Source organism: Podarcis tiliguerta (genome assembly GCF_965153285.1).
Source record: "Podarcis tiliguerta genome assembly, chromosome: 11".
Classification (NCBI taxonomy): domain Eukaryota; kingdom Metazoa; phylum Chordata; class Lepidosauria; order Squamata; family Lacertidae; genus Podarcis; species Podarcis tiliguerta.
Genome location: NC_139544.1, coordinates 21,558,318 through 21,585,428, shown reverse-complemented (window position 1 = coordinate 21,585,428; position 27,111 = coordinate 21,558,318). Strand labels below are relative to the sequence as shown.

Genomic DNA, 27,111 nt, shown 5'->3' with positions numbered 1-27,111 from the left:
TCCCTTCGCCGCCCCCCCCCCCCAGTTGATGGGCATTGTAATTCAAATAGTGTGCATGTGCTGCGTCTTGTGATCGATTATGTAGGGCGGGGCTTACCTGCCTCCCCACTCCCCAAAATCTTATTCTAGATGGCACCCCGGATGATGGGAAAACCTTTCGGAAAGCAGACTTGAAACCTGCCGTCCTCGCCCTCGCCCATCCTGTCCCCGGAGAGCTGCCTGTGTCCGGATGCGGCCCTCGCTCCGAGGGAGGTTCTCTCTGACACATACCCTTCCCGAGCCTCTCTTTTACTCTTTAATAATTTTATTTTAATAATAAAAGAGAGATTTCGGTGCAGCCCGCGACTTCTCCTCCCAAGACCTCGTGGTTTTGCCTCTCAAATAACATCCCTGAGTGGCAGCGCCCCCCACTCTTAGGCTGCGGCAATTCTGTGCCCACTTACATGGGCGTAGCCAGCATTTATGTTGGGTGTATGTGTGCACTCGCGCAGAACCACAGTTAAATATTTTGTATTGATTTACTTGATTTTTTGGTGAGGGAGGGGGGCAGCAGCCGATCCCAGCGTCCCCTCGGCCCCGCCCAAGCCCACCTCCCCAAGAGTAAGCCCCACTCAACTCAGTGGGGCATATGGAGGCACGACGCTGCTTGCAACTATCTTGACTTCTATACTGTGCTTCTATCTAGTCACCCGCCGCTACGCTAACATTCTGATTGGTCCGCTTTGTTTCCCACTCCCGCCCACCGAGGAAAAAAAAATAGAGGAAGCGGTGGCGAGATGCTACTTTTCTTAGGTCTATGGTGCAACTTCAATTCTCGCGAGGCGGTAACCTTTTCCCACTACAATTCTCGCGATACTCAGAACCACTGGCCTCCCATTGGTTCGTCCCCAAAGCCGGGTCGCTCTCTCTCTCTTCCTTTCTCTCTCGCTTGCTTTGCTTTTGAATGATAGTCCCGTGACCCATTAGCGAAGGGCAACGTCAGCGGTGTGAGGGCGGGACGTCCGGTCGTGTCTCTTCTCTCACCCTGTTTCCCGTCTCCCATTGCGGCTCGGCCAAACTTCCGCTGAGCTGTGCTTTGAAGGCCCGGCCCGGTCAGCCGGCGGCGCGGACACCATGGCTTGGGCTGCGCCCTCTTTGCCCAACGATAAGTCTCGGTAACGTGAGGTGGCGGTGCTGTCCGCGCTGCTTATGGTTCTTTCTGTGGCGGCTCCCCGCCATTTCTGCCGGCTGTGGGTTGGGGACCCCGAGGGGGGAAGGTGGTCATTATAAGTGGCCGTTATTCTCTTGGCGGTGTCGCCGCACCTGCTGCTCGACGGCTGTGGCAGCCCTTGGTTTAAAAAGCGTATTTATAAGTAATTAGAACCGCGGGATAACTGTCTGCTGATAGCCGAGCGACCTGGTTTCAAATTCGTTTTAATCTATTAGACCAGTGGTTACCAACCTTTTTTTCTGGCCATGCACCACCTAAGCATCTCTTAAATCGTGATGCCTTCCTCCCCCGCCCCTGTGACATATAATTCTTATTTTTCAAAAAGTGAACTTCTGTTCACGTGGAGGAAGCCTAAAAGGCCATTCACTGTTAATAACTCAAAATTGCCCCCTTTAAAAATCAAATTGTTCCCCTGTGGGCGTGTGCCCCACGTTGGGAACCACGGTATTAGACCATAAGGGTTTTCATGTATTGATTAACGCGCTTTTTGTAACTGGGGAAGCAAAATAATGTTTCGGAACCAAGAGCCGTACTTTCTTAGATGGTATATGTGGAATTAAGCATCGTCTTAGACCTTTTGCAGAACTGCAGCCTGGCTTTAACACAAACATGCATATGGAGATCCTTCCCACTTATTATTATTTTTTAAGACATTTATTTCTATGGTTTTTATGCTGTTAATTTACTGCAGTTCACTTTAGATCCTAGCCTCCCAGGTGACCGTCAATGTCTTAAAAGATGTACAGTGATACCTCTGGTTACGTACTTAATTCGTCCCGGAGGTCCTTTCTTCACCTGAAACTGTTCTTAACCTGAAGCACCACTTTAATTAAATAAAATTAATGAATTAATAATTTAGGTTCCTCTAATCCTGCCAGTACCACCTTCTTGTATGTGGATGGTGCTGTTTTGCTAATAAGGCTAACATTTGGATAACTGATTGTTATTTGCTGTATTGAATATAATGTGTCTACCTCCTGGTTAAACAAGAGATGCATTTTTAGTTGATTTAATTTTGTTCTTAATTGATTAGTTAAGTATTACAGCCTTTGGGGATGGCAGCCAAAGCCTTTAGCTCCATGTTTCATATTTGCTATCAAAGTGAAGGGGAAAGTGTATTTTCTTTTTAAAAAATGATCATTCCATTGTCTGGCAGCTGTAACTCCACTTTGGTTGGCTCAAGGCAGGAACTTTAAAGTTGAGTCTTGGGGTGGGGTACAGTGCTAAATATTTTAAACATGCACCAGCAGTTTTCAACTTGTGTTGCTTTTCTCTTGGCTTAGGTTCATCTGCATATATCCTGCCTATATAAATAACAAGAAGACAATAGCAGAAGGAAGAAGAATACCGCTTGAGAAAGTAATTATGGACTGGGGAGGAGCGGGTCACATTTATTTATTTAAATATGTGTAAAACACACTTTCATTGGATATACAGTATGGGGGTGTTCAACCTAAAAACATAATACAGCAGTAATAATCTTGGGTAAAAGAATTGGTAACATTAATAAAACTGGGTGGCAAAGAAATTATAAATTTTGTTATATACCCTTTTTATATATTGGAGCAATTATACTCAGCTTCCACCCTTCAGCCTGAGCTGTTTATGTATGATTTTAGTTATATACATATCATGCAAAAAAATAATTTGTAGAAAGGTGGAGGAGGGAATTAATGATTGTGTACATTTTTAAAATTACCTGTGCCAAATACCTAAAGGATTTACTACTCCCTTCCCATCAAAGAGCCTTTATGCTCGCTTTCCCTTCAGCAGATTCTCATATACTCCATATCAAGCCCATTTGTGTGCCTGCAACCAAGAAGTACCAGATTCAATGGACCACATTCTCTTAGATTGCCCTTTACATAGCAGACCTCGCCAACTGATGCTGAGTAAAATGTTGCTTCTCCGGCCCACAACTCCGAGAAGAAATCAAATGAGGTTCCTCCTAGCAGATCGGGGCAAAGATACCCCTGCTCTAGTAGCTTCCTTTTTGGCCACAATTTTACCCAAAAGGGTTTGCTTCCCTTCGGGAAATAGCCTGGGTGTAGCAGAACATCTAAGTGCACACGACCACAGTGTTACCCTATAACCCTTGACAGCTTCACCCCTGTCCTTTTAATTATCCCAGTGATTTGAAACAGTTTATATTGTGATGCCAATAAAGGTATTTGATTTTACATTTTACATTTTTAAACCCCCCACCCTGTATTATTAATAGTTGTGTTTCACCAGCTCAGAACATTTGGTTCTTGCCACAGTACTTTAATATCTCATGTTGGTGCAAAGTAATACTTACTGAACTGCTCATTGAGCATTTTTTAAAGTTTATACACAAGAAAAGCTTTATTACTTGGAGTAATCAACCATTTTAGCTGCACCTGATAGTAACTAAAATGTCTGACTCTTCTAGGCAGTTGAAAATCCAACATCTACAGAAATTCAAGATGTATGTGCAGCAGTTGGACTTAATGTGCTTTTGGAGGTAATAATAATGTTTAGTTCTCAATGTAATTGGAAAATATACCACAGGTATACATGTCTGTCCACTTTAGTTTTATTTATGTTTTTATTGTACTTACTAGTTGCTTGTTTTTACAAAGAGTAAAAATATTGTACTACAAAATAAGTGTTCATATTTTTAATGGTAATCAGAGGTGCTTAGATTGGAAAGCACCTTAAGAGTAAGCTATGAGCTATAGGAATAATGGCCTACCTTATGGAACTTCTGTAAGGTTTACTAAAATAATGTGTGAAAAACTTGTGCAAACTAATTGTTCAGTCTTGAGCATCTTTACTCAGAGTTTAGTGTGGGTCTTACTCAGTAGTAAGTGGACTTCATATTGCAGTCATAGAATGCATGTATTTTTAAGTAAGCCTGGTTATAAAATGGTAACCTTTTCCCCAAATGCTAGAAAAACAAAATGTATCCCAGGGAGTGGAACCGTGATGCACAATATAGAGGAAGAGTGCGCATTCAGCTGAAGACAGAAGATGGCAAACTATGTCAGCCTCAGTTTCCAACACGTGAGTGAGATTAGCTTTCTTAAATTATACGTTTTGAACTAAAGACACCTAATTGTAGGTACCCAGAAGGTGTGTGTGTACATGCAGGGGTGGGGAGTCCTGCAAAAACCTTCCTTACAATAAGGAGCTGCTAGAGGTAGTACTGCAATCATTGTCGGGATCGCCATTCAACCGAGCTGATAAAGCTCATCCCCCTCCGGCCGAATCCTTCGGAATCGCCTCCGATGTGATTGACGACCTGAGCCTCTGATAAGGCTCCAGGCACATCCCCCCATTCAGCAGAGTTTCCAGCACAGGGAATAGACGAGAGGTTTCGGCTACATTGCTATGCTTTATTACTAAGCTATGCAGGCAGAAAAGACATCCTCTCTGTGTGAGAGCAGAGAGCAACAGAAACAAAGGAACAGGAAACCACTAACGTCACATCCGTCTCCCGTGAGATTTCCAACAGTATGGAATGTGTGGAATGTAAACAGAGTCTTGTGACTCCAAAGCACTGCTTAGTGGCAAACAGAAACTAACAATCATAGCCATATGTGACCACCCTCTCCCCCCTAGGGAGCACTGTTTTCTTAGTAAAATCTATACATATACTCACCTACCGGCACCTTCCAGTACAAGAGGCCCCTTCCCAATCTCTCTGACTTGATTTGGGCTTAGTGTATTTTCATCTGCACAGTATTTTTAAAAAAATTCTATCAATGCAAATGCTAGGGCCGGCCCACCCATGAAACCATGTGAGGCAACCGCCTCAGACAGCAGGATCATCAGGGGCAACAGTTCCCGATGTAGATATTTATTCCCTGCCCCCTTGTTCCTGATGTAGATCTTCCCTCAACCCTTTTTCCCTGGCGGAGAGGGAGAAGCTATTTTGTGGTTTGCCTCAGGTGCCAAAATGTCTTGGGCCAGCTTGATCATTTTCAAATACTTCTGTAAGCATAAGTCTAAATACAGTAGACATACCTTAAGTTACTGTTCTGCAGCAGGATCCCAGTTCTCTTTGTGAATGGAAGGGCCCCTTCCATTCACAGATGGCTCTTTCACAGCCAAACCGAACCATGTTACTTGAGATGGGTTCTTCCTTTTTGTAGCGATGGAATGTGTGTGCAACCCACCCATGTTTTGTTTGGCTGTACCCATTCTTGCCATTACAGCCCCCAGAAGGTTAGTTATGAGGGTTTGTGACCCTTGGGCTGAAAAAGACTCCCCATTTCTGCTTCAGGTGACTAGTTTTGGGTGGTTTCCTGTGTAACTTCCAGTTACCTTGTAAATGCAGCAGCGGTGGTGGGAAATGGAAGGGCTTTTTTGTTGCCTCTTCTCTCATTTTTCCTTTACCTCTGTCCCCACCCCAACCTTAGGTAAGGCAGTGATGCTATATGCAGCAGAAACAATTCCTAAACTAAAAACAAGGACACAGAAAATGGGAAGCAGTGACCAAAGCCTACAGCAAGGAGAGGGAAGTAAAAAAGGTAAAGGAAAGAAGAAGAAATGAGTGTGGCTGGTACATAGGCAATGTATTAAGATGAATATAGATGAAGGGGATTATTGGCATCTGAACTGAAAGTTGGAGAAACAAATGGGAACTGTCAAAACTTTCTGGACTGGACTTCATTTAACTTTTATCTAATGCTACAACAGATCAATTGGAAATATATGGAAACATCTACTTTAGTATTTATACTGAAAATGTTGTCTATTAATGTGCAGAAATACATTAAAAATGGATACAGTCAATACTTCATAGAACTGATTGACCTTGATATGGTCCAGATTGGTAAAGATAACAGAGGAATAGGTTAATTCAGTGTTGTATGAGGCTTCTAAACTGATTATTCTCATTATGAAAATAAACAACTCTTTGAATCAAACCGTTTAGAAAGCACGGTCTTAAAACTTCCTCAGTCTAAAATAACTGGTTTTAATTGGTATTTTAATTTTACATCTGAATCACTCTATAATGGAGCTAGGCAATCTGAAGACCCCTCATGAATGAGGTATGTTGTAACATTTGTTTAGAATACTTGTATAGTATTTGAATAGTCTAATGAATGTGGAACACAGACTACAGTCAGATTTGCGTATTAAACAATAGTCAGAAGTTTATCCAATTTGTAAAAATGTATTTAATTCTAAAATATTTATGGGCTAAAGTGTAAACTATTTTGATGTTGCTTCTGCAATGTTCCTGATGGTTTAGCATATCTGTTATAATGCTTTTAGAGCATGATACATAATACTATAAAAAAATTCACTTTTAAGAAATTATTGTAATTGAATTAATACCAAAGTACCTTGGGCCAATATATGTATACTCTTTCTGCTTAAATGAACTTGGTTACCCAACTGCTACCTGAGACTAGCATAATATCATGATAATACAAAATTATGACACATTTAAGTTGGTGAATTGTTTAGCCAAAAGTCATGAATTCTTAACAGGATTCGAGTAGCGATACTGTGGCAGAGAAGTGTAAGTTCCTGTCATATCAAATATATTATATTTTATGCACATAGTGCTGCTCCTTTGTTCCAGTTTGCAGCTCTCGTGGTGCTTTGTGTCATTCAGCCAAATCGTCTTCAACTTTTCAGAGTTGAGCCCCACCTATAGACCAAATATGTACTGTGGTACCCCGCAAGACGAATGCCTCGGAAGACGAAAAACTCGCAAGACGAAAGAGTTTTTCGTTTTCTGAGGCGCTTCGCAAGACGGATTTCCCTAAGAGCTTGCTTCGCTAGACAAAACGGCCCTGCCTCTCGTGTCATGGCGACGCGCACTGCACGCACGCTCGCTTCCCGACTCCTCCGGCTCCCTCCCACCTTCCCACTGATGGTTGGTGCCTCGCGCTGCTGCCCACCCCCCCTCGCGCGCTCCCCTCAGAGAGCCGTTGCCGCCAGCGCCTCTCTCTCCCTGGTGGCGGTTCCGCCGAGTCGCGCTCCTGAGCCCCGCCGCCCTCCAGCAGCCGTGTCGCACAGTGGCCACAACGCGCGGGTGAGTCTGAGGTACCGGCTGCGGCAGCTGTCCTGCTTCTCCCCGCCCCTCCCCGCCGTTGTCAGTGTTTAAATGCAGTGGTGCTTCGCAAGACGAAAAAAGTCGTACAACGAAAAAACTCGCGGAACGAATTGCGTCTTGCGGGGCACCGCTGTATATATTTTTTACCATATTTGTATGGTTCTAGCACTGCTGCTGTGACCTGCCTTAAATGAGGCTGCAAATCAATAGTGGGTCCTAACCTACCACTTGAAGACCAGTAGTTTAGTCCTCAATATCAGAACCCACAGAGTGCATGATTTTAAATTTGCAAAATGTGAAAGTTTTGCTAAATTCCCCTAGATGGCAGCAATGTTAAACATGACTTGCTCAGTGGAAAGCATGCTGTTGAACTTGCTCTCTCTTAAGTTTCCTTAGAGCATTTTTTAAAAATTGCCTTCTAGCCTAGTCTTATCTTTAAATGATTTAAGTCATATCATGTTTGCAAATACGGCTTTCTTGCTGTTGTCATATTTCCAAAAACGTCAGGGTGACACAAAAGTAATTTGTGTAGGAAAAAGTATTTAAATTGCCAAGTGGAGGGATTTATGTGTTATTGGAAGAGGCTTCAACACTGTGCTTTTACAGCAACTCCACAATTCTTGGCTTAAAGGCCTAGTTATAGAGAAACATTTTCACCTGATGCCCAAAGATATGTAACGAATGTGCCAAGCAAGCCTCCCTGGGAAGAGCAGTCCACAAGCAGGGAGCCACCACAAAAAAAGGCCTTTTCTCATCTTGCTGCCCTCTGGATCTCTCACAGAGAAGGTGCACATAGTAGGACCTTGGATGATTTTTGTGGCATCCGGGTTAATTCATATAGGGAGAGGTGGTCCTTGAGGTATTGTGGTCCTGAGCAGTTTTAAGGCTTTATAGGTAAAAACCCGTAAACTAATTGGCAGCCAGTGCAGGGCTCAAACCGTCTTGCCCCAGTGAGTGACCTGGCTGTCAAATTCCGCACTAGCTCAAGTTTCTAATGTGTTGCAGTAATGCCGCTGCTTAGCTGACAGAACAACCTAAAATGCTAACCCTAAGAATCTGTTAGTGGCATTTTTTGAAATCTGTTTTCTGGGCCACCTGCTATATCAGTCCCAGAATTCAACATCTGACGCACATTCAGAGGCTTCCTTGTGTTTGTTGTACCTTCTGCATCTGTATTTAAAGTGTGCTTTGCATCTATTTAAAGACTTGCCAGAAGCATTCTGCTCAAGGGAGTTTACAAAAAGAGTAATCAGACTACATAAAACATCCAGTGTCATCATTTAGTGTTATACTAAAAGAACCAAGCACATTTAAAATATACAATGAGAACTCTATCCGAGTCTGTAGAATTTATAAAATGAATCCAAATATTTGTCTAAAGAAGGGATGTGTTGCAATGATGGCTGGACATGGAATTAGTTTCATGATACATACCAACTCTTGCTACATTGAGGTCACAGTCAAGCAACATTCATCATGTGACATTTTTACCATTCTGGTTTCATGTGACATGATGAATGTGATGATTCACATGGTAGAAAACTGGTGATTTTACTGCATTAAAAAGTAAAATTAGAATGTGGGGTTGAGCAAAGTAGCATGGTTGCTGTTTGTCTGTTAGTCTTGCTTGAATTCTGTTTTGTAAGGAGGGGAGAGTGCTGTTGAATTCAGGTCCTGCTTGTGAGCTTTCTGTAGGCATTTGCTCGTCAACTGAGAACAGGATGCTGAACTAGATGGGCCACTGGACTGTTCCAGCAAAAGCATATGTTCTTAAGGATTTTTTTAAAGGGTGGTTGTTGTTTTTGGTCTCTTCTGCCCAAACTTCTTGAGGACTTGTGTTTCAAGTGCAGCTTACAGGGCTACCATAAGCTATGGCTGCTTCGGCCTCTTAAAAAGAGCATCAGCAGGGAACTGAACATTATTAGACTCTGGATAAATAGTGTATTTCAAATTCCTTTTACTTTTCCCCAATTGTGTTCAGTATACATATCGGTCTCCCATTTTCTATTTTATCTCTTAATCAGAGGGGGTTAAAAGCAAAAGGGCTGCCTTGGCCAGCTCTAAGGCAAAGGAGAGGAATAAAATGTTCCCCATAAATGCAAATATTGTATCCCACAAAAAGAGATATGACTGAACATTGATGGTATAAACTATATGAAACCCTCCACACCTCCCTCTACCCCCACTAGTGAATTTTCTTAGCCCTTTTTACTAGGCAGACGAAGAGCTCAACTGCGAAGGTTTAGCCAGGTGAGTTTTTGCAATAGTATATTGGATGAAAATGAATTTTTGCATAATTCTTAATTCCTTTACATGCAGTGTGAATATATTCTGTGAAGAAATGTAAAAATCACATTAGGTTGAGATACTGTTCTTTATTTGTTTGCATTCTTCTACGTACATTACATCTTCAGCACAAGCTGGTAAGGTATATTAACTTTTTCAAGCACTTGACAATAATTTTTGAGTGTGGATCCAGAGCTGCCCTTCTACAAACAGAACACCTCCCATTTGCGGAAGGGACTGAGACATACCTACTGCAAGGAGGGTGGGTGGGAGAGGTGGTCTTACTGATTTTCTTCTGCAAGCCCCCCTTGTGTCTACCCCCTAGTTCTGAAGGGTCCCCTAACCTTCACTAACAGATTTTGGGGAGGTACAGGTGGTTGTGAGGGGACCCTCTTCTACAATGGCTCAAAGCATCCTCTGGCTACATCAAGTTCGGTGCAGTTTTTTGTATGTGATGGATACATTGATGTAAGGCTGCCGATACTTTGTTCTGTTATGTTTACAAATTGAAGAGATACTTTCAATGTATATATATATATATATAACTTGATTTTGTTTCTATATGAGGATAAATCATCTGAGCTTCACAAATTTACACTTGCTTGCACCTTGCCCTACAATCTATCAAATATGGCAGCAATTTAATCAGTTCAGCTTCCACATAAATTACTCAAAAGCACGTAAAAATGCAATAGAAATAAAACATTACAGCATGCAAGACTGCTCTGCAGCTAAAACGTTAGCATCTTCTGACTCTTTCAGACTGGTTTTAAATGCTTATGAACAAACTTGAAACCCACCAGTGTGGCCTTATTTTGTCATCAGTTTCAAGGTAGTTTAAAGCTGGCACAAATAATTTCCAAACTGGAAACATCTGCTAAGGCTGGATGCACTAGCTAAATTGTTCCTCTGTTGTTACACAAGACCTTTAGCACACTGGTGTTTCACGTTTGTAATAGGCAGTAACAGCCCTTTACAGGTCTACCACCAGAATGGAACAAACTTGATTGAGAATCATATACATCAACAAAGTGTTAACTACCAGCACGTCATTCCTTAAGGATGTAGGGATGCACATTACCTTGTCCCTTTACCTGCATTCTGTACATCATGTGCTTGCTTGAATGCACAGCAAAAGCATTTGTACCAGACATAAGGTTTAAAATACCGCTCTCTGGCTTTCCTTTGCTGCTAAATCTCGGTTAAGTCAAGGGACAAGTTCTTTCCCTCCACATCTCGCTACCTCATTGCTGATTTGGCATTAAGTAGTTCTACTGCTCGGACATTGGTCACCAAGAGAAAAGCAGTGCAATTGAATTAATTAGATGATTTGGTAGTGAACACTAGCTTTGATAGTATAGAGAATAGGCTTGTTATGAATCTTACATTTGAAAATGAAACCTTGGTAACAGGAACAGTCTGGTTACCAAATAGGCAGAAGCTGGTTATGACCATTCTGTCTTGCTGGCAAGCTTGCAAGGGCATGTGGCTGTTCCGTGGTAGAGGCAGAATGCCAACCTAGATGGCTGTTTTGACTGAACCAAGCCAGGGATTACCTGTATTGATTAGTTTCTTTTCTACAAAGTTGCAGGGAAGCTCTTTCGACTTTACGTGCAAAGCAGATTTCAAATAACCACCAGTAACGCTCTGTGCCGAGCTCGATAGGAAGGAATGGATGCTGAAGAGGGACAGTGTTTGGTAGAGTATATCAGGGTGCTTTCCAAATGGGGTTTAAAATCAGGTCCAAACAGCGGTTTAAAAAAATAAATACGTATAGAAATATTAAAGAGGCCTGTTTTGGCAGATACCCTGTTCACTAAGTTCTGTTGCAACCACTTTGTTGCTTAGTGTTGGTATGACTTGCTTTGCTTCTTCCACTATCCCACTTAAAAATCTCATGTGTAACCATAGCATTTATTTATGTGATACCTTCTTTACTCATTCTTTCTCACTCTTTCACATAGGTGTTATTTATCCTAGACACAGTATCTCTTTCCGTCTGTCTCATTACCTATAAATTCTTTTTAAATTATCCTAGATAGTTTTCAAATATTCAGTATTTTTTGAACGTCTTCCTCTTGTGGACACTACTCTTCAACTGGCTTTCTTTTTTAAACAGTCACATGTGTAGTAACCCTAACAATAGGTGTAAATCTACCTGCTTTTCTTTATAAGAATGCATCATCATCCTTTGGTTCCACTGGCAATCCTAACTAAAAAGAAACAAGCAAGGCTTTTTAATGCCTAGAGAGAATAACTGAGAAGGGCCCAGAAGCACCTGCTAGCTGCCACATGGTGAGACCTTGGTTATTGTGGTTTTTGTTGTTGTTGCAAATATTCATGAGCATACTTCAGCGTACATCACACATGTGCAGTAGGAGGCTCCCCTGCAGAGCAGCTATTCCACAAAGGCCACAGGATAAGGCCCAGATGAGTGTACAGACCTCGGTATCATTATCCCACTTCCTTTTCACATACATCCATTCAGTATGTATATTCAACCATTGCAACTCTGGTCATAAACAACAAAGTGTTCTTCGCAGTGTTTTAGGACAATTCCCATAGATACACACTCTTGACGAAATACTGCAAGTTACAAGCAGTCTGTGCAACAATAAGGAATATTTGTGTTCAGCACCGTACATAACCAGTCTTCACTGTTTACAACACGGTTAGAGGTGTGAGTGTAAGAATACACATTAACATAAGGCTTTTTGATTTTTTTACCTTCTATATGCAGAAACACACTGGCATGAAAAGCATTTGTCATTACGCTTTGCTATCAAACTACATTACAGTGGGAACCTGTCAGATATGCAACAGAGCTTTTACCATGGACATTGCATGCACAAAGAAACAAGGTGTAATGGTCAGAACCTGGGGCATACTTTATTTAAAGTTTACGTTAACTGCAAGACAAGACAGTATTGAAAGTCCCTTCTCTGCTCAGGAGATGAATAAACTAATCTGTAAGCTTTAGATGCTACCCACTGCACTGGTTTTAAATAAAAATGCTTACTTTCAATACAGAGAACTGCAAAAGCAAGCAATCTTACAACACATTCCTTTAATAAAATAAAAAAATGTTTACAAGGCAACAAGATTCAAATTACTATATCACAGTCCCCAGTAACATCAAGCTGCATAAGGGAAGTGATGAGGAAACTTATCTTCCAGTTAACCGTTTTAATGGCTCTTCTTCTCCTCACCCAGTAAATTTATTGTTGCTTTTTTAGCTGAAAGAAGAAGAAGAAAGTGGCATTTATATACCGCACAACAGTATTTCTCTGGCCAGCTTACAATAAAAGTAAAACAATTTAGCACAAAGAGAGCCATAACAATGCATCATAAAAATAGCAGAGATAAAATCTATGTAGAGGTAAAATCTCACCGCAGCACCAAAATTTTGCTAATCTTGAAAGCTTAGTAAGACTCCAAAAAAATTGGTAGATCACTAAAAAAAAACCCACAACCCTTAAAATCAGGAAGCCTGGGGAAACAAAGAGGTGTTTACCTGGTGCTGAAAATGCAGGTGTTGCTCAAGCCTCTCTAAGGAGGACATTCCAAAAGAGGTGCCACCCTCTTTGGTACATGCCCACCATATCTTGTTTGGCAAAGACAAAGGAGCCTTAATTATAATGGCATTGCTGAATAACTATTGTTCAGCAGCTGGAATTATCACAGCTCTGGAAATGCCTTCCACATCAATATTCTGAGTTATGGGTGTGCTTTTTTTTAAATGGCCCAGTGCTAAAAACTCTGCAACCTGTCTAAATTAAGGAGATGAAATATATTTGCATAGAATTGTTGCTGCTGCTGTTCATGCTGAACAACAAGGTGGCTGAGGAAACCACACCTATCCTGTGGGACTTCTGCTGAACCCCAACATTATCTCCCCTCCCATATTTGAGATTTCTTAAGGTATTTTCTGTGCAACTCAAAGCGCTCATGGGCTACAGCAGGGATAGGAACCTGTAATCCTCCAGATGGTGTCGAGACAACAGTTTCCATCGTTCCTGACCATAGGTCATGCTGGCTGTGGCTGATGAGAGTCCACAACATTTGGAGGGCTTCACTCCCCTGGGTTAGAGACTTACTTTGTCTCTGAAAAATGAGTTGGGATTTTCAGCATCAAGTACTTGATTCGGTGCTTATTTGATGCAATCCCAGGTGTCCATGAAATTTGCCTCTACTGCTCAGGTCAGAGCCAGTGCTACTCACTATGGTCAAAAGAGGAAAACACAGACACATCCCATCAAGAGCTACTTGGGTTTTATTGTGTCTCTTCCTTAACGTAATATGGTTGTAAATTGTATTATTTAACTCAAATAAAACAGACCCACATGGCATAGCACATCTCACCGCATCACTCCCCGCCCCCCCAACACCTTTGTTCAAAGCCAGCTACATATTCACAATTATCCACAAAGTAGTCTAGCCAGGGCAGAAAAATTATTGGAATAAACTGGCCCTATAGACCTCACCTTCTTTAGTAATGGTGTCTGCTGTCTCTGCAGCTTTGTCTTTCAGATCCTTTACTACGTTATCCAGCTGAGCCTCATGCTTCAGGAAGAAGGGGCGGATAATTCTGTGGTAAAGCAGCTCTGCCCCATTTGAGGGACTTGGAGCCATGCACCATACCAGAAATCCACACTGCAAAAGAAGGGGGGGGGGGGAAGAACCAGGAAACCAGATTTTATCACACTGCCCATCATTAGTGACATAGAAAGATCTGTAATCCTCATGTCAGGACAAGCTGGCATAGCATATGATCTAAGACACAGAGCTATAAATCCAGAGTCCCCCCGTGCTTGAATTTCACTTCTGCCATGGCAACAGATGACCATAAGCATGCCCCTCTAGTTCACCTTTGGTGCCTCTGCTTCATCTCCCCCCCGCCCCCCCAAAAATACAGGGCTGTTGTAAGGATTGCAGTAAGATAATGTATTTGAAGCACTTTGAAAACTCTAAAGTGCTGTATAAATACTACATGTGTGTTTCACATTTGAAAACCCATGCAAATGACACTTAGTGCAAAATGCACCTAAGAGTTATTTGAACAGGTCACAGTCCTATGCTAAAGCCAATAAGCGGAAAGCATGCCTGTTCAATCCTGTATGAAACCTCCAAGACCAGTGACCATATGCTTATGAATATTAGTTCCTGATGGTACGCGGGTGGCGCTGTGGGCTAAAGCCTCAGCGCCTAGGGCTTGCCGATCGTAAGGTCGGCGGTTCAAATCCCCGTGGCGGGGTGCGCTCCCGCTGTTTGGTCCCAGCGCCTGCCAACCTAGCAGTTCGAAAGCACTCTTGGGTGCAAGTAGATAAATAGGGACCGCTTACTAGCGGGAAGGTAAACGGCGTTTCCGTGTGCGGCTCTGGCTCGCCAGAGCAGCGATGTCACGCTGGCCACGTGACCCGGAAGTGTCTTCGGACAGCGCTGGCCCCTGGCCTCTTGAGTGAGATGGGCGAACAACCCTAGAGTCTGTCAAGACTGGCCCGTACGGGCAGGGGTAGCTTTACCTTTACTATTAGTTCCTGAGAAGACTCCTGCCTTCACACCCTGCTTGTAAGATGCTTCCTAGATGCAGCTCTGTGGCCACTGGGGGGAACAGAATGCTGCTCTAGACAGCATTTTGCTCTGATCCAGTAGGTCACTTCTTAAAACCTAGGGAATAAATTGGTATGTCTGCATGGCAGATGGTATAAAAGAAGCGCCTGTATCACGGATTTTAAAAGCCAAACGTAAGAACCGAAGAGTCTTCTTGGATCAGACCAACAGCCCATCTAGTCCTTAACCTTTTGTTCTCATAGCAGTCAGCCAGATCTCCCAATGAGAAGCCCACAATCGGAAGCTGAGTGCAACACCACTTGCCCTGCTTCTGATCTCCAGCCTGTATTCAGAAGCACACAGCCGATGATGGAGCCAGAACACAACCATCATGGTTTGTTGCCTTTAAGAGCCTTATTCTCCTCTTTAAACCTATCCAAGCTGGTGGCTATCACTATCCTCTTGTGGCAGTGAATTTTGTAGGCTGACAACACACTGCTCCTAAATTTTCTGCAGTTGAGGGTACAAGCAAACATACCTTAATCATGTAGTAGAAAGGGAACCAGGAGAGAAAGATGTCAGAGAAAAATTCTGCTATGCTGAAGACGCCATACACAACCCAATAGGTCAGCCACTGTGTGTCGTCATCTTTGTTAGGGCTTTCAATAGCCTTGATGCTGAAAGAAAAACATTAAAAGGGTAAGTCAACTCATTCCCTCTACAACATATATACATATGGTCCTGTTGATTAAATTTGTATACCACAATTCATCTCTAGATCTCAGGGCAGTTCACAAACTGAGTGCTCGCAGGCAAAGCAGCTGTCCTAGGTTTCCTTTTTTAGCATTATCTTTACAGTTACAGCTACAATCTTCTATAACATCTGTACTAGGGATACGAATGGGCTGCAAAACTAAACGCACTCTACATCAATTTCCCACCAAAATCTGGTTTGCTAATAACGATCCTAAAAACAATCCTAAATGGCGGCGGTAAAATAATGTAGCAGAGAACAATCACTTTTTAAACCCTGTTGGCAGAACATGGAGGAAACATCTTTTTCTCTATGGCAGCCTGGGGCGGTGGGGATACGTTATGCCAGCTCCAAGGCTGGCATAGTCTTGCAGGTGGTTTGAGGAGGTGGCATCCTGTTTGAGGCACATGATAATGATATGGTTGTGGTGGTATAAGCTACTGTGTGCACCAGTTTAGCCATACACATGATCAGGTAGCAAAGTTGTACACTTAAGTTCCAGTGATACCATGAAAATAAAACACACTTTGAGCAAGGGTAGATTCCACATGTTTCACAAACCTCAGGGGGTCCACAGCCCAAGAGGCTCTCTGAAAAGCCCAGTGAGAATGTACTCCCTCCCCATTATATTGAAAGGCTACCAAACACCTCGGTGGATTATGAAACCTCAAGAGCTATTGAGAACCGCTCACATTATACGCTGTCAAAGCCAAAACTGCTGCTGCTGCCTCTTAAATGTGAATAATTATTTTAATGATCACTTATGATAAGTTATTCTGTTGGAAAACACTGTTCTTTTTCAAGACCAGACAAAGCCTGTAATTATGCCATTTGCTAGTGTTAACATATCCATTAGATATCAAAACCCAGTGCAAAGTGAAATCAAGCTGTTTCATAGTTCAAAATTCCTACCAGGATACAGGAAAAAGACTTGCACCTAACTGGAGTGAACCAATAGGATTTTGGGGATGTGGCAGTGCAGAGATTTATCTAAATCAATGTGACACTCCAGAAAATGGTTTAAAGACTAAACGTGTAGCTGTACCGTATAGTTTTTCTTAGGCTGTTTCCTGTTGTATTAAGATAAATGTAGGCGTGGGAGTTTGGTGAGGCAGCTGTCAGTTGCCTCTGGCCATCTTGTCAGAACAGCTTTTCTGCTTCAAACAACACAAGAGCTTTCTGCCACAAGAGCTTTCTACAGGTGTTTGCTTGTTACTGCTTTCCAATCAAAAACTTTTTCCAGTTCTTGCCATCTCCCCCATCCCCCCGCCTGAAAGGTATATTTGAACACAGCGAATACTTGTAAACACCCGACCTCGATGGACCAGAAGGGTAGGTAAGATTTGAAGAGACTCTGACACTGACTTGTAATATATATGTTTGACCTACAGAAACATGTAGCACTTCAAAAACAACAGAAGTTGGAAACTAGAAGAACAGGTTTTGTTCCGGGGGGCGGAGGGGGAAAGAGAGAACGAATAACCCATTTGGACACTAAATTTCTACTCTGCAACTGAGGATAAATGTTTGAAGTTCCAGTGCTTCTGGGATAACAAACATATCCCGCAATAATCTTTCCTGCTATAAGAAGGGCAGCGCAATGACCTTTCTCCCCACCCTCTGGGCAAGTACCATCACTCTCTTTTATTCTGTCCCCAAGATATGACTAATGTAGATAAGGAATAATATTTTAGTGATGTCTTGAAAGAGTGATCAGAGGGAGAATTTTCCCACCAGCTCAGTAAAAATGGGATGGGTCAAAAATGCTTTGAAGTGAAGCCACTTGACTGCTGACCTGGGGCAAGAAGTGGTTGCCACTGAATCAGTTTTAATACGTTTGCCAAAGAAACATTTTGTTCCGTTTTAAGTGCCTAAATCTCCCAGGTAGAGATCTGCTGAATCAGGACTTTGCTGAAGCTGTCAATTTATACCTCCAGCTCTACGGAGATAATCCTATCCCAAACCAATTTCACTGATTTTTCACTGGGGCTGAATGTACCAAGCACAATATGCAAAACCTAATTTGGTTGAGCAAATGAGAATAGAAATTGGAGGTTGCTGAATTGTGTTCAGGAGGCCTTGGGGTGGGGAGATTTTGAAATTCAAATTAAAAGACTCTCACTGACCTAGATTTATTGGCAGGTTTCTTGAAAAGATGAGTTGGAATTGTCACACTGTTCTAACAACTTGACATTCGAGAACAACTATCCAGTGTGCCCGAAGCAAATGTATTGTATATATTATGATCTCTAAGAAGGCAGAGTAGACTGAAAGCTGGGCTATGCCCAAACAGTATGATGCAATGCCTTATAACTGCAGGCTTGTTTTTGATGTCAAGTAGTTACTTAAACTATAGCATCCATTCTGAACCTAATTCCTTCCAGATGTTTTGGACTTCACTTCTGACCATCCCCAACCTCTGGCCATACTGGCTGGGGCTGATGGGAGCAGCAGTCCAGAATATCTAGAGAGCACCAGCCTGGGGAAGGCTGGACTGTAGCAACGTATATGAGGAAGCAGAGCATGATGCAGGCTTTCATCTGGAAAAAATCACAGCCATGTGTTTTATTATAAGATTGGTGATCCACCATGGAGGCCATTTTTTCTCACTTTAGGTAAGGCAAGTTTGAAGACTGCTGTCAAATTTTCCAGTACCATACGTAGAATTCAGCACACTGAACAGGCACAAACAAACAGAGCTCCCCTTTCGATCCTTACCCAGTTTGCACATTGGGGTAAACCGTAGTTAATGGTTACTGTGATCTGGGCTGATCTGCCCCGTCCTGCTACCGCACAGAGAAAAACATGCCACTGTCTCTGGCTTAGCAATTATGTCCAAACCAGGAATTATTATTGTGGGTGATACATTGTATTATTGTGGGTAAGGAGATCCCTGCTGGGTGAGGAGATCCCTGGTGAGAATCTCTGTCTGGGATCATGGTTCGTTTCTCTCAAACAAATTACAAGTAAGCCAAGAACAAACATTGGTTACAGAACGTGAGGCCAGCCACCTGTCAAATTTATTTCCAGAAGATAATCATCTACAGCACAGGGACGTCAAAGCACCATTCAGTGTTTGCAAATAACCCTGCATAGGGCTTTGAAGCACCGGTGAAGCCTAGATTTACCGCCCATCAGCTGACAGGCAGTAACTCCAAGCCTGCTTCAGGGATTGTCTTTGCAACAGTCTCCTTGTGCAACTGATCCAATGGGCTTCCAGTTACCGCCTATCAGCCGACAGGCAGTAGCTGATTGATTGTTGGGTGCCTGGGAAGCCCTATGTTCAGCTGAGCACCAACCACAGAGCTGCTTTCTGCAAGGATCAGCTATACGATCAAGTTTCCCATGGGGAACTCAGTCAAGTTGCCAATTCAGTGGGTTTGGAAAGAAACGAATGCCATGTCGAACAAAGAAGGAATTTTTTCTTTCTTTCCAAACGAGACACTGATCCTCCCTCCAGTTGTGATGCAGCCTCTAAAACTCCACTTCCAAGCAGGAGATAAAGGCCAGGACTCCTCTCCTCACCCTTGAAAAGGGCAATGTCACAGCAAGCATTCTGGCTGGTGCTGTGGACCTTTTCTTATTAAGCTGGTTATGAAGAGCTCCTTGGGTAAGGTTACCAGACACCCCCATTTCTCGGGGACAGTCTCCGGATTCGCAAATCAGTCCCCTGACAAAATCCATCTATTTAGTAGGAAGTTGAAAAGTGTCCCCAGATTCATTGAAAAAAATCTGGTAACCTTATCCTTGGGAGAAAAAGCAGGGTAACAGACGTGATAGACTCCTTTTGTCCTCTCCCAACCTACAGGAATGATTGTGGATCTACATGTGCTGTTTCTAAAGAGAGTTTGCCACAGAAATGCTCCAGAATTTACACGATTACATTCATTCGCAGCCTTTTTGCAAAACCAAGTAGGAATCCCTTTTTCCTCTAGTGCTCTGACCCACTTTCTTTTCTTTGCTTACTGTTACTTACATTTAATCTACGCATACCTTCCCTCTGGTGTTCTATGTAGGTCATAAACATTCAAATACCTTTGAGATGCTAAATGAACTTTCAACTACTTTCAGCTTTGCCCTGTTATTTAGGCAGAGCCCAGCAATACTAAGAAAAGAAAAAGAAGGCTGATGCAATTAAGGGAAAGTGATTTACCAGAGTGTCTGGAAGTCCACAAAGTTCAGTCTTATGACAATACATGTGTTATAGAAATACAAAATTAAACCAGTGGGACAGGGTTTCCCAACTTAATTCGCCTTTTGCCCTTGCCTTGTACAGAGACGCTGGTCACCAATATAATTCAATTATTCGCAATGAGGTGAGAAGGAACCTGAAAAATCCAACAGTGAATGAAAATATGCAGCATGGGAGATGTCTGTTCTGTTGGCCAACAGCTTTAGCACATGACCACAAGAGCAGAATGCAGTACAGTACCCAGGAAAATAAGATAGAAGGCAGAAGAGGAAGGTATGAACCTACCTCTATTAAGACTGTGGCCACACACACACACCCCATACATGTAAAACACATTTAAAACACATGACTTATCCCAAAGAATCCTGGGAACTATACTTTACCTCTAAGAGACCTTTAAATTACAGTTCCCAGTATCTTTTTTTTGGGGGGGGGGGAGAGGGAGCCATGTGTTTTAAATATAATATGTGGATATGACCTGCATGATCTGTAATTCTCTGGCACAGGCATCTGCCTTAGGCACAGTGTTAGAAACTGAGATATGAAAGCTGGGAGCTAAATGGCACCTTCAACCTAGGTGCAACAGCAGAATGTCTAGGCATGTTTTTTTAATAACAAGAATACAAATCTGAAAATGAATGAATTGCCCCTAAAATATTATGTTCATTTTTCACATGGTCTAGTCCTTCCCCTGTTTCCCCCCCTAATATTCTTAAGAGGGTCTCTCCTCCAGTCTTCAGAGAATAGCTGGAAGTGGGGAGGCAGAAAAAGGCCCCCTTTTCCTCCCACTCTGCAGTTTAATCTGATATCATAGACACAGTACTGTGCCCAGAGCTCAGAAACTGCTCACGCTAATGAAATTCCCTGTCACAAAATGCGCCTAGAACAATGGGAGTTTCGAACACTGCTTGGACAGTGTTCTGCTTAGATTGCTTAGAACACTGCCCATCGATCCATTTAGCTCACTGCAGTCTACAGCAGCAGTGGACAACATATGGCCACATATGGCCACCTGCCTAGTTTCAAAAGAGAGAATTTTAGTCCTGTCTGTTACATAAAGTGTCTGAAACCCCAGGGAGATGTGCTGGAAGGTAACCAGATTAGCACAGTCTCACCATAAGAGAACACTTTCCACAGACTTCTGCTATGCAACTCCCAAGATGAAGCAAACCATGTTGCAAGACTCCGGCGGGCTATTTGCAGTTATCTTCACATTGTCAAAGTGACAACATAAAAACTGTTTGGTCCTGCAAAGCATGGACGAGTCAATCACAGAAATAACTAGGATCATCCAGATGGCAAGTTGAGACTTAGCGAAACTTAAAACACCTTGGAAAACGTAAGGACAGATATTTAGGAAGGCAACGTGTTAGCCTTTTCGAAGCAGAGCATCCTGCAGTTTTATGGTGTCTGAATTTTAAAAATCCTATCGCTTAACCCACTGCCACTTTAGTTTCTTGTGTACAATGGAGATTTTGCTGCATCGTCACTAAACGTATTTGCCTGTGGATTTTTTCTACTCCTGGGGCAAGCACTCTGCTCTGAAAGTGTTGTGTGCTATTATCAAACCCGCAGGCGACACATCACAGTGACAATTGTGCAATTATCCTAACTGTGCAACTACACTATGCATGGCTACTTGGAAGCAAACTCCACTGAATTCAATGGAACTTGTTCCCAGTTACCTGTACAGCAGAAATGGGAAACCCGTGGGCCTCTGGGAGTTGCGAGACTACAACTCCCATCATCCCTGACTACTGGTTATGTTGGCTGGGGCTGCTTCTGTGTGAAAAAATCTATCACTAGATTTTTGCCCACACTTGTCCAATGCAAACGTGTCAATTCACCAGGTTGCTATAGGAAGCCCTCCAAAAACAGGAAGCATGCATCATTGGATGATTTGTATTGGTGGGAAGGGACAAGGAGCTTTGTAGAAATGACAGGGGCCACTGAGGCTGTGTCTATAGCAAATAACTACTAAGCGAAAAGCAAACAGATTTTAAAAATGCGTTTGACATGGAAGCACCCACTGGACTTTACCGACCCTTTCTACACACAATATTTCATACAACTAGCTTATAAGCCTATGCTAGGAATCTGCAATTTTGGAACTGCTGTCAGATTTAAGAAACTTTAGAGAATGTATAAGGGAAACTGCCTCTGCCTCAAGTTAAGACTTTGGTCTGCAGACTTCTCACCCTGCAAGATGCAGAACTGTAAGCCAGTTCAGGCATGACAGTACCGTGGTACCTTGGCTCTCGAATTTAATTCATTCCGGGAGTCTGTTTGACTCCAGAAAAGGTTTGAAAACCAAGGTGTGGCTTCCAGGTGGCTGCAGGAGCTTCCTGCACTCAATTGGAAGCCACATCTGACATTCAGCTTCTGAAAAACGTTCACAAACCAAAAGACTCACTTCCGGGTTTGTGGCATTTGGGAGCCAATTTGTTCAAGAGCCAAGCCGTTCGACTGCCAAGGTACCACTGTATCTCAATGACACCACTGCCTTTGGAGTGTACAGAACCACATTTTCATTATTTACCAGTCAACTCTGGGGGACTTCTGTTTTATTTTCATTTCTAACTACTGTATATTTCCTATCCTGCTTGAAAGTCCAAGTGAATCCAATGTGAACATACACATTAGAGGCCTTGCATGTACACATGCAAGCTTTTTGCTACTTTTATTAACCTTACTCATCATGAAACCACATAATGGGAACAGCATTGATACCATTATCAAATAGCATGCGGAGAATACAGCACTGAGCACTGGGAAGAGGAAAGAAGAATATACAGGTATGGCTATCACTGGAATACTGGCACTGGAACCTGTGAAGTGACTGCACTGAGAAGCATCACATTGCATTTCAGGCAATATGAATGCTCTGTTTTGGGATATTAGCTCTGCAAGTGACCCATTTATACATGCAAGTCACTAAGTAACAAACAAGCACATTGAAATACTGACGCATATTTATATAGTTTTGATTTATTTATTGTATGTATATGTTGCACAGTTCTGCATTAATATGCATCAATGCTGTTCGCTGCTTAGGGGCCTCCAGGCTAAAAAGTGAGAGAGGTGTGTGTGTGTGTGTGTGTAGATATAGATACAGTGGTACCTCGGGTTACATACACTTCAGGTTACAGACTCTGCTAACCCAGAAATAGTACCTCGGGTTAAGAACTTTGTTTCAGGATGAGAACAGAAATCGTGCTCTGGCAGCCCCATTAGCTAAAGTGGTGCTTCAGGTTAAGAACAGTTTCAGGTTAAGAACGGACCTCTGGAACGAATTAAGTACGTAACCAGAGGTACCACTGTATCTAAAAAAGTGGCGTGTGTGTATGTAGATATAGATAGATATATCTAATCTATATCTATATTTATATCTATATCTACACACACACACCCCATGTCATACTCACACTCTATAAAGATACTGAGTACTTCCATGGACAAATAAAGTTACAAATAAAACAGGAGCTGGCCGAGATGCTGCTTATGAACATAAGCAGACAGATTTATAGGAGACATCCCATCAATATCCTATATATGGTCAAACTAGATTTGATGTAGGAGATCTACAACTGAATCTTCTGGTGTTGAGGATAGCTCAGTCGGTAGAGCATGAGACTCTTAATCTTAAGGTCATGAGTTTGAGTGCAAAAGATTCCTGCATTGCACGGGGTTGGACTAGATGCCCCTTGGGGTCCTTTCCTGCTCTAAAATTCTCTTATTCTATGCTGTCTTCTTTGTTGTTGTTAAAAGTGGCTGGGCTGGAGGATCTGAACTGACCACAGTGTGGGTGGAAGGCTTTATCTTTTCCCATTATGTGATTTCTTAATCTTAAATCTATAGCAATGGTGCTATTATCCCGGGGGGGTTGTGAAGAGAGAACACATGGACCCATGTTGTCTTACCCAAGTTCAGTTGTCTGAGAAGTGATGCAAGGCTAATGAGGAAAGCTCTCTTTGATCTGTGCTGGCTAATGAGGAAAGCCCTCTTTGATCTCTGCTGGCAAGTTCACACATAAAGTTCTCACTTGATGTTGAGGGATGTGAAAAAGCACTTTAGCTTTTCCATAACATACAGGTGCACTTAAGACAGGGCACTCACATGTGAAATTCTCACCATCCTTTCCCAACACAGTGCTCGTTTCACAAGAAGATTGCAAAACTGCAGTCTTTTCCATCACGTTTAAGGCGCGGCTCTCATCCTAATCCATACCAGCTGTTAACATTCAGCCTTCAGTCAAGTTCCCATTAGATGAGCCCAATGTTGCAGCAGCCAACAAAATGCCCTGTTCTTATGTGTATTGAGGCTACATTTTGTAAAGAAGGGGAAGACAGTCTAAGAAACCCTGAAATAATTACTTAACTTTGGCTGGATCGAAACTTCTCTCTTGTTTTAAAAAAAGAGGCGGCCCACACATTTGCTTAAATACCCCCCCCCCCACGGTTTCAAAGTGACATCATCAACATTTCAGGGCACAGAGCCAAAATTTTCATTGCAACAGAAATTGTCAAGGTAACCTTTCCTTCCAGACAGAGTTCTATTATTTCCAAAAGCTTTTGTGGCATTAAGATGCCTAAATCGTGCAAACCCATCACCCACAACGTCACAGTCCCATCTGCTGACTCGTCCGACTCCAATGAGTTCTGATTCTACAGCACAGGGCAATGGCAAGATCGGGAGCTGGGGGTCAGCCTACTGAGTGAGGCAAAAGCTTCTCACTACAGTGGTACCTCGGGTTAAATACGCTTCAGGTTACATACGCTTCAGGTTACAGACTCTGCTAACCGACAAATAGTACCTCGGGTTAAGAACTTTGCTTCAGGATGAGAACAGAAATCATGCTCTGGCGGCACGGCGGCAGCGGAAGACCGCATTAGCTAAAGTGGTGCTTCAGGTTAAGAACGGACCTCTGGAACGAATTAAGTACTTAACCCGAGGTATCACTGTACTAAGCTCTAAGGATGCTGCAGCCCTATCCAGGGAGGGGCCTGGCAAGTTCTGAAATTGCCTTAAGAAAAAATTCAGAACAATTCCTTGAAGGTTTGGCAGCCACTTGCAACCTGGCAAAAAAAAGAGGGAGGAGGAAAGGAAATTTGTAGCACATGGCCCACCCCCTCCAAAGTTACTAGTTTCAATATGCAGTTCCAGTACACAGAAAGAGGAAGAGGCTTCTTTCTCCGAACAACTTACGAGATGTATGCAGGATAAGCGAACCCAATCAAGTTGCAAAGGAGGGACGCTCCATAACCGAACACCAGATAGATGGCTAGCGCGGCACCAATGGCTGAGAAAGAAAGCAGAAAGTCAGTCGGGGTGGAGAGGAGCCCTCCCTGAGCACACAATAAAGCAAAGGCTTGGTTATATAAAGATGGAAGTTTCCTTAAGGGCTGAGGCCAGACGGGGCTCAACCCACAACCACCACAGCCCCCAACGTGAGCCTGGAGAACTGGGGCACTACATCCTGCCCGCTGTTTACCGTGAAGTTTAACCCTCATGGGGGTGGCGGGAGAAGCTAACCTGTGATACTGAAAGGGTACATGGCAGATCCGAGACACAAAGCGATACTTAGTCCAGCCCAGACACGTCAGCTAGTCAATTACCATCTTGTGGGAGTTTCTTTCTCTTTCTTCCCCTCCTCCTCCTCCCCCGAATTTCTCAGAAGGCGCCAGTAATTTCCCTCCAAAGGCATCGAAAGTAGGGCTGGGGTTCCCCCTCCTGCTTCTGTCCAGGCACAGTAATACATACAAAAATCTGGTGGCGGTGGGTGTTTTTTTTACCAACATGGCACAAGAGCAAGAGAGATGAAGCAGGAGGCGGGGAAGGAGCTGGGCTGTTGTAACCTGAGACCAGCCCGGTTTTACGGAGGCTGCTGCTGGACATTCAATCCCAAGGGCTGAGACTCCCACACCACCTCCTGCTCCCCCCCCCTCCTTGGACACAGTGCCTAATATGCGCCATAAATGTCGCCCAAGAGGGAGAGGGAGAGAGGCAGGTGCCGAGGCCCAGAATCTCCTCCTCTTCTTTTTTTTAAAATAAATTTTTATTGGAAATTTTATTTACAACATAACACAACCCCCCCCACGCCCCAACACAGAAATCCACCCCCATCAGACACAACCATAACAAACAACAAGCATAGTATACAACAATACAAACAACCAAACAAAAGACTTCCTTTTTCCTGTTTCTGGCATCCTTATTTACTTCTTATAAGCTGTTTCCTTCATGAATAATTATTAAGATTTTCCTAATTAAAACTTAAATATCCACAAAGTCTCCTGCAGACGTTAATCGAAACAAGTCCAGGTGTGAATTTTAGGGCACTGTTTTGTGAAGTATTCTCTGCATTTCCCCCATGCTTTTTGAAATTCTTGTCTAGTATGATCTCCAATTGCAATTAAGAGGCCCAGAATCTCTTCGCCCCCACAACCCAGGACCCCTGGCATCCTAGCGGGGGGGGGGGGGCGCGAAACGGCGCTTTCACTCCCATTATTGCAAAGCAAGTCAGGGTGGATAATGCGTGGGGGGGGGGGGACTGGATACTCCCTTATTATGCAAAGCGTCTGTTTCAATGCTAGGAACATTTACGGGCTGCTTTGCATTTTGGCGTTTGAATCGGCGTTGAGATGCCAGATGCAAACGCTTCAAAACAATCGAGAGGATTAAAAATTAATAAATGCGGGGCCGTAAGAAAACAAAAGGGCTTCTCTCCTCTCTTCCCTTTCAGAAACAACCTCCAGTTTCATCGTTTTGGAGAACATCGCAAGATCACAATTGCCCTTGTCGACGTGACGTTTGCTTGCGGGTGGAGGAGCGGGGAGAACAGCGCGGGTCGCAGGGGAGGTTTTGGAACAGAGGGAGGAAAAAAGAGAGACGGCATCACGGAGAAAAGACGCCGCTCCTTACCAATGGCGATGAAGGACCTGTTCACGCCAGTCCTGCTCTCGATTTTTTCCAGCACGCCTGTTAGGCAGTTCTTCTCGTGCAGGAACTTGTCGAACCTCTGCCTCATGGACGCGGTCATGGTGGCGGGACAGAGGATCCGAGGGAGAAAGAAAGCGGCTCTA

At 43.1% G+C, this 27,111-nt stretch overlaps 2 protein-coding genes and 2 long non-coding RNA genes across 6 annotated transcripts; 3 read left to right on the top strand and 1 right to left on the bottom strand.

The window, feature by feature from the left end:
• The first annotated feature begins 372 nt into the window (after positions 1-372).
• SRP19 (signal recognition particle 19) lies at positions 373-6,750 on the top strand. The gene is made up of 5 exons (XM_083404458.1): positions 373-1,154; positions 2,494-2,569; positions 3,624-3,695; positions 4,126-4,237; positions 5,596-6,750. The coding sequence occupies exons 1-5, from the start codon at positions 1,114-1,116 to the stop codon at positions 5,727-5,729; spliced, it is 435 nt and encodes a 144-aa protein (XP_083260584.1). The 5' UTR covers positions 373-1,113; the 3' UTR covers positions 5,730-6,750.
• Positions 6,751-7,761: 1,011 nt separating this feature from the next.
• On the top strand, positions 7,762-11,627 carry LOC310660103. Its single transcript, XR_014503188.1, has 2 exons — positions 7,762-9,222; positions 9,291-11,627. It is a non-coding gene; the product is annotated as an uncharacterized lncRNA (long non-coding RNA).
• On the bottom strand, positions 9,608-27,073 carry REEP5 (receptor accessory protein 5). 3 transcript variants are annotated; one of them, XM_083404421.1, is made up of 5 exons: positions 26,951-27,073; positions 25,235-25,328; positions 15,622-15,760; positions 14,018-14,186; positions 9,608-12,769 (listed from the first exon to the last, which is right to left on the bottom strand). In XM_083404421.1, exons 1-5 carry the CDS (start codon positions 27,066-27,068, stop codon positions 12,720-12,722), a joined length of 570 nt encoding a protein of 189 aa, XP_083260547.1. In that variant the 5' UTR covers positions 27,069-27,073; the 3' UTR covers positions 9,608-12,719. The 3 variants fall into 3 exon arrangements, with proteins under 3 accessions (XP_083260547.1, XP_083260548.1, XP_083260549.1); XM_083404422.1 differs by lacking the exon at positions 26,951-27,073 and adding an exon at positions 25,562-25,814; XM_083404423.1 differs by lacking the exon at positions 26,951-27,073 and adding an exon at positions 25,521-25,566.
• Positions 15,831-20,086, top strand: LOC310660200. Its single transcript, XR_014503300.1, has 2 exons — positions 15,831-18,452; positions 19,909-20,086. It is a non-coding gene; the product is annotated as an uncharacterized lncRNA (long non-coding RNA).
• Positions 27,074-27,111: the final 38 nt, after the last annotated feature.

Coding starts and splice junctions, on each gene's coding strand:
- REEP5 (XM_083404421.1), bottom strand. CDS start 27,068: ATGACCGCGTCCATGAGGCAGAGGTTCGACAAGTTCCTGCACGAGAAG. Junction 25,329..26,950: donor CAGGTCCTTCATCGCCATTG/GTAAGGAGCGGC, acceptor TTTCTTTCTCAG/CCATTGGTGCCGCGCTAGCC. Junction 12,770..14,017: donor AGACACCATTACTAAAGAAG/GTGAGGTCTATA, acceptor TTCTTCTTTCAG/CTAAAAAAGCAACAATAAAT.
- SRP19 (XM_083404458.1), top strand. CDS start 1,114: ATGGCTTGGGCTGCGCCCTCTTTGCCCAACGATAAGTCTCG. Junction 2,570..3,623: donor GAAGAATACCGCTTGAGAAA/GTAATTATGGAC, acceptor TGACTCTTCTAG/GCAGTTGAAAATCCAACATC. Junction 3,696..4,125: donor GACTTAATGTGCTTTTGGAG/GTAATAATAATG, acceptor CCCAAATGCTAG/AAAAACAAAATGTATCCCAG.